Here is a 6,653-nt window from a genome sequence, read left to right on the forward strand (position 1 = left end):
ACAAGATTAGCAGTTCAAGCTCACCAGATGCTCCTTGGAAATCCTATACAGGGTTGCTATGGGTCAGAACCAACTTGACGGCACTTAACAACAACATAGTACATAAAAGAAGGAAAAGTTTCCCTCCCATCCTTGACCTCTAACTATAAATTTCTCTGGTAGCAACCAATATTAAGTTCCTTAATAAATACTCTCCATGTATGTTCTGCATATGCGGGGACTTGAGAAACTTTGTGGAAAATTTCATTATCTTTTAATTCAGTTTCTACAAACTTTTTAAAGCTCCTTATGAGAAAATTTGTTTATGTATGTATGTTTTTTGTTTTTTTTTTTCCTATCTCTCTCTACAAATGGTTGTTAGATGCCATCGAGTTGGCACTGACTGATAGCAACCATATGCACAACAGAACGAAACACTGCTTGATCCTGGGCCAACCTCACTGTTGTTGCCACACTTGAGCCCATTGATGCTGCCACTGTGCCAGTCCATCTTGCTGGGGGTCTTCCTCTTTTTTTCTGACCTTCCACCTTATGAAACATGATATCCTTCTCCAATGACTGGTCCCTCTTGACAATATAGTATGAGAGACGAGCCTGGTAGCAAGCCTTAAAACTGTTACCCGTCTTGCATTTTTTCAGCATGATTGTTCCATATTGGTGCATTAAAGAATTTTTTCATTACTTTCTTTTTTTAAGTTTTCATTGTGAATTGAGTGATAGTTTACATGGGAGAACATCAGTTTTACACTCATCCTATCACATTTTCTGTCATTGCAATGATTACAATCCCATCCATGCATCATCATTCAACAATATTTGCTTTCCTTCTATGCATCATCATTCAACAGTATTTGCTTTTATTCCCTCTTATTTTTATTTGGATGTGCAAGAAACACTCAATATTTAATCATTTAAACAACCAAAAGGCACATTCTGCAAGCCTGCCTTCTGGCCACCAGCACACAACCTTTCTCTTTCCATGAGTCTGGAATCCTCCGCTGCTCTCTCTCTCTCCATGCCCTCATCTCTGTCTCCATCTCTGGTATCACTGCTTCTCTGGTTAGGGTCCCACATTCCGCTCATGCTCTTCTCCCTTGATAGTCCTAGGGTCCTCTGCTTCTGGACTATAAGATTAACTACCACCCCCTTTTTCTTAAAAAACTTCTACCTTTATAGTTGTGACATTCGCAATTAGTCATGATAACAGTTACTCACTGTTGAATCATAAGGATCTTGCCCCCATCTCTTTTCACCAGACCCATCTAGACAAGATAAAAACAATTCAGTGGGAACTCTACCTTCCTCCATACACTCTGAAACTAAATACCCTCTTGAAAACTTGTAAGCCAGTCACTTCATGCCTTTATTGCCCCACCCCCATTTTAAGTTTCATTCTTTTTCTTAAGTTGTTGTTGTTATGTGCTGTGGAGTTGGTTCCGACTCATAGCGTTACATGATATTAAATAGTTGTACTCCATATTTTTAAACTAGCCCCGTGTTGACAAGCCTTTTGGATATTGCCAGTTGTTTGATATTACTGATAGTGGTACAGTGAAGAGCTTTATACTTGTTGTACCTCATAGGCAAGAACACCTGTCTAATAGCATTTTGTATCTAGTGGCATCACTGGAGTTGGTTTCACCCAGTTTGGTCACTCATGTCACTTCCCCTGTGTGAACCTTCTCTCAAACTAGACCTTACAGAATCCTTAGTATATTAGCAATTTCAATCATAAAGTTGTTAAATGTCATCAAGTTGGTTCTGACTGATAATGACCCTGTATAGGGTTTCTGAGGTTTTTAATCTTTGCAGGAGCAGAAAGCCTCATCTTTGTCCCAAGGAGCAAGCTGGTGTGCTTGAACCTCAACCTAGTGGTTTGCAGTCCAGTGCTTATTCTATGAAGCCACCATGCTCCAGTCATAGAATTATATGTGATATAGTTATAAATTGTGCTTAATTGTAATACTTCTTAGACTACATGATTGCTAACAACAAAATTGTTTTCTAAAATCTTCCTACATTGAATTATAACTTAGCAGACACGGTTTTTTATTTTTCTTCTTTTAATTACTATTTCATTCTTTAAAAAGTTATTAATATGGGTTCACAAATAGTATTTATCACAATATTGTAGCTAAAACACCAGAAAATTTGACAAAATCAGTAACTGTAAAAACATCAGCAGCACCAAAACCAACAGCACGTGTAGATGCAATCATACAATTTGAAGCATATTTTACTTAGTAATGACATCTCTGACTGGAGTGCATTAGAACGTTCAAACAGTAAATCAGTAGAGCGTGTTAGCCTTGTGACTATATTAACACTTGTAAGATAAACTTAAAACTACAAGTATCTTTTATGTAGAAAATCATCAATGTCTGCTGAAACACGGCACAGAAGCTTTTTATAGTCATTCTGGCATCACCCGCTAACAGTGTCACCCAGCATGGTCCACAGTCCTCTGATACCACTACTGGGATCTGTTCTACAGGCTGGCTGCTGGCTCCACAAGGTTCTGTGCTGGCATCCTGAGTACTGCCAGGCACTTGACCATCGAGCAGAAGATGGCAGACTATTCAAACAAACTCTACCAGCAGTTAGAGCAAGAAACAGGGATCCAGACAGGTAAGCATAATCTACTATGTACTGATCTGCATGTCTTCCATTCTTTTACCCAGTACTGTATTTGGTCCTACACCAAGCTTGCCTGGTGATTTCATAACTAAGACTTGGATTTTAGTCCATTCTTTGCTACTAGCTAGGGTATTCCCTTGCGTAAGTCATTTAGCTTGTTGAGTGGTCTTCAGTTTCTCCTCTCCCATTAAATGAAAAGATTCAAGCAGTATCCAAGACCTTTTTCAGATCTTGTCATTCTCATCATGACATGTAAATTTTCCAGGGCCATTCCCTATACATTCCCACACATTTAAGTATATTAAGTGGCATTGCTTCTAAACAAAGAATTGAAGAAAACTTAACTTTAGGTGCTTGACATGGAAACTTCAGTAATTGCTATTAAGTATATTTCTGGGTATAAAACATAAATGTATATTTTCTCTTGTCTGTAATTAGGGGTGGGGGAATGACACAGGGAATTGTAAGTTAAATTGTTATTGTTATTGTTGTTGTTAAGAGCCATCAAGTCAGTTCCGACTGATAGCAGTCCTGTGCCTAGTAGAATGAAACACTGCCTGGTCCTGGGCCATTGTTACTATGTTTGAGTCCTTTGTTGTTGCCACTGTGTTACTTCATCTCCTTGATAGTCTTCTTATTCTCTGACCCTCTACTTTATCAAACATGGTATCCTTTTCCAGGGACTAGTCCTTCCCGATAACATATTTGAAGTATGAAAGATGAAGTCTCACCATTCTCGCTTCTAAGGAGCATTCTGGCTTCATTTCTTCCAAGACAGATCTGTTTGTTCTCTTGGCAGTCTGTGGTAATTGTAATATTCTTCTCCAGCAACTTAATTCAAACGCATTGATTCTTCTACAGTCTTCCTTATTCATTGTCCAACTTTCACATGCATAAGGGTCTGCTGAAAATTCCATGACTTGGGACAGGCGCACCTTAGTCCTCTAACTGGTGTCTTTGCTCTTGAACACTATAAAGAGATCTTTTGCAGCAGAGTAAGCTAAATAGTGTGGCATTGTAGGATCAGCACTGGACTGCAAAACATAAAGTCAGCAGTTCAGAACCACCAGCTGCTCCTTGGAAACCTTATTGTGGTTGTTGTGAAGTGCTGTCGAGTCGGTTCCAACCCATAGTGACCCTGTATAGGGTTTTCGAAGAGCAGCTGGTGAGCCTGAACTGCCGATTTTGCAGTTCAAATGGCTTTGCAGTGTGGCGCATTAACTCACAGTGCCACACCAGGACTCCTGAAACCTTATACAGGGTCACTATAAGTCAGAACTGACTCTATGGCACTTAACAACGACAAAGCTAAATAGTGCTACTGGGAAAACTAGAAAGTGTTCCAAGAATAGGAATACTGATCTACAGTCTGATCCCATACAATCACAAGGTAGAAAGGGTATCTCTCAGTTCATTGTAAAGGGATGGATTAGCCAGAAGTCTCTGGCATGACTCTAAAAGCCCCGAGTTGAGCTTAGTCACTTGGATGATGAGACCACACTAATTGTAGGAAGATGGGAGTGAGGCTCAGGGATAAAGTGCAGAGTACTTATTGTGGAAGGCTGCTCTTTTGAAGACTCTGTATGATTCAAAGACCAGACCATTCAAGACTCACCCTAAGGGTGGTGTCTCTATTTCCCAAAGAAAGTGGCTCTGCTCTCTGTCTCCCTGTAGGCAAGCCAACTTTGGAATTCTGTGAATGGCAGATTTTTAATTAGAGAGAGAGATTTTAATTATTATTTCACAAAATAAGGCAAATTTGCATTTCATAGAATTCATACACTTATTAAGTGGAATTTATAAATTGTGCACTAAGACAAACTGTCTAGTCACTAGGACTTTATAGACATAGGAATGGAGATGGAGAGAGGAGGGAATCTAGAGGCAGTGAAGGAAGAGATTGATTGGTTTGTGTTTTGTTTGGGACTAAGATGAGGCAAGCCATGTTTTTAGGGCAAACTTTTTGCAAGTTAGGCACCTTGCTTGCCTCACCCTAGTCTGGGCCTCTGAATGAGCCCCATGACATCTTTGAATGGCTGCTGGCCATACTTTCTTTTGAGAGGTAAGGGCTCGCAAGTGGAACATTGTAAAAGTAGTTCCCGCTGCATGGTCTCCTGCTTTCACCAGTGCAGGCAATCTGGTGCGTTCAGGACAGTCCTTTTAGGTTGGATTGAATTTGATAGCAACAAGTTACTTGCATCAGTAGTTGAGTCAGAGGAGAGTCCACATAATATGCCCAGAGATGGAGCTGCTCACTCGTGGGCCTTCCTTTATAGGTCAGTTACTAGTGCTCTGGATTCCAAGTATGACACTGTGTGATAGCACTGGACTGCAAACCACAAGGTTTGCAGTTCAAACCCACCAGCTACTCCTTAGAAACCTTACACAGGGCTGCGATGAGTCAGAACCAACTTGACAGCAGTTCACAACAACTAGTGCTCTGCTACGTGCTGCCTCACTAGCTGCTTTGGTTCCAGAGGACTCAGGGTCATAGACTTCTTTCTGTAACGTACGGTAGCTTAGCTTTTGTTCTGGGTCGCAGTCTAGAATCCCTAACTTGGCCTGGCTTCTCTTTGTGGCTTGTGAGGCCATGGTGGCAGTGGTGGCAAGGAAATAAAGGAAAGGGAGTCTACTTTTTCAGGCAGGAGTTTTCAGGAATAACTGCAGTGAACCTGTGGGGTTTGATTGGAACTGATTGGTGTGTGTGTGTGTGTGTGTGTTGGCCTAGAAGCAATGCTTCTGTCTCCACTCCCTGTCTTAGTGTCAGAACATATTCTCACCTAAAAGAAATCAGAGCTTCTGGAAGAAATGGCCGGTTCTTGACTGGGACTGAACAGATGAGTAAACTTGGAACATCTTACTGTGTTAGAAAGGATGGATGCTCCGAGAATAATGAGCTTGTCAAGAGGACATAGGAGCCATGTGAAGAGATTCTGACCAAATCTGGGATCCTTTCTGAAGAAAATGAGTGAAAATAATGGGATTACGGCCCCTGTGTAGAGTAGAGATCTATGAATGCAGGCTGACAAATAAATAGGTGAGGAAGGAGGGACTGAAGAATGCCAGCCTAAAGGTAAAGGGGTGATGAAATTAGAAAACCTCCCTTTGAGCTCCAGCAGAGCAATGATGACTTCGGGCAAAAGTCACCAATAACTAACTACCTACTAGATGAAAGTTGGAAGAGGAAATAGGAAATGAAAAGCCTTAAGTCTGTCTCCTTACAAATTACTTATAATGCAAAGGAAAAGTAGTAACTTTACTCTGCAGAAGTGTGGCAGACACAACCTTAACTGAGTAGTAACTGTCACTACTAGTGTGACAGACCATCTTCATGCTGCACTGAGAAGGATCTGTCATTCCTTGTGGGATATTCCTGCCAAAAATGTGTAACCTGAATCCAATCATGAGGAAATAGTAGACTCCAACAGCATGCAGACATTCAGCAAAATTCCTGGTCTGTACTCTTTAGAAATGTCAAGGTTAAGAAGGCAAAGAGAGATTGAGCAGTTGTTAGAGACAACGAAATGCAGTGCCTGAGTTGGATCCTCGGCTGACAGGGAAGGGAGAGAAAAAGGTACCAATAGGTATCCTTAATAGATTAGCTAGTATTGTATTGGTGTTAACTTTCTTAATTTTGGTCATTGGACTTTGATGCTACATGTTTTTGTTCGTAGGAATTAAGGACAAAATGCAACTCTTTCAAATGGGGGTGGGGTGTGTGTGTGGGAGTATGTGTATGTGTATGTGTATGTAAGAGAGAGAGAAAGAGAATATGAAGATAAAGCAAATAGGGCAAAATACAAACAATTGGTGAATCTAAATAAAGGGTATCCAGAGTGCCTTGTATTAGTCTTCCAATTTTTCTCTAAATTTTAAGTAACAAAAAGTAATCATCCTTAAAGAGCTAAATGTGAATCCCAGAATTATGAAGGCCATCAATGAAAAATTAGGGACAAATGTGAGGGAATTCACAGAATACCCTCAAATTCAGGGAATACACAGACTACCAAACATTT

The 6,653-nt window shown here is 40.5% G+C and overlaps 1 protein-coding gene across 1 annotated transcript in view; it reads left to right on the top strand.

Annotated features, from left to right (window-relative positions):
- PDPR (pyruvate dehydrogenase phosphatase regulatory subunit) overlaps positions 1-6,653 on the top strand; it is a 43,893-nt gene that overhangs the window by 4,018 nt on the left and 33,222 nt on the right. The window contains exon 2 of the mRNA XM_006860172.1: positions 2,495-2,628. Within this exon, the coding sequence (XP_006860234.1) occupies positions 2,495-2,628 (134 nt within the window). The remainder of the gene's footprint in view (positions 1-2,494; positions 2,629-6,653) is intronic.

The sequence above is a fragment of the Chrysochloris asiatica genome, unplaced genomic scaffold, assembly GCF_000296735.1.
Source record: "Chrysochloris asiatica unplaced genomic scaffold, ChrAsi1.0 scaffold00037, whole genome shotgun sequence".
Classification (NCBI taxonomy): Eukaryota; Metazoa; Chordata; class Mammalia; order Afrosoricida; family Chrysochloridae; genus Chrysochloris; species Chrysochloris asiatica.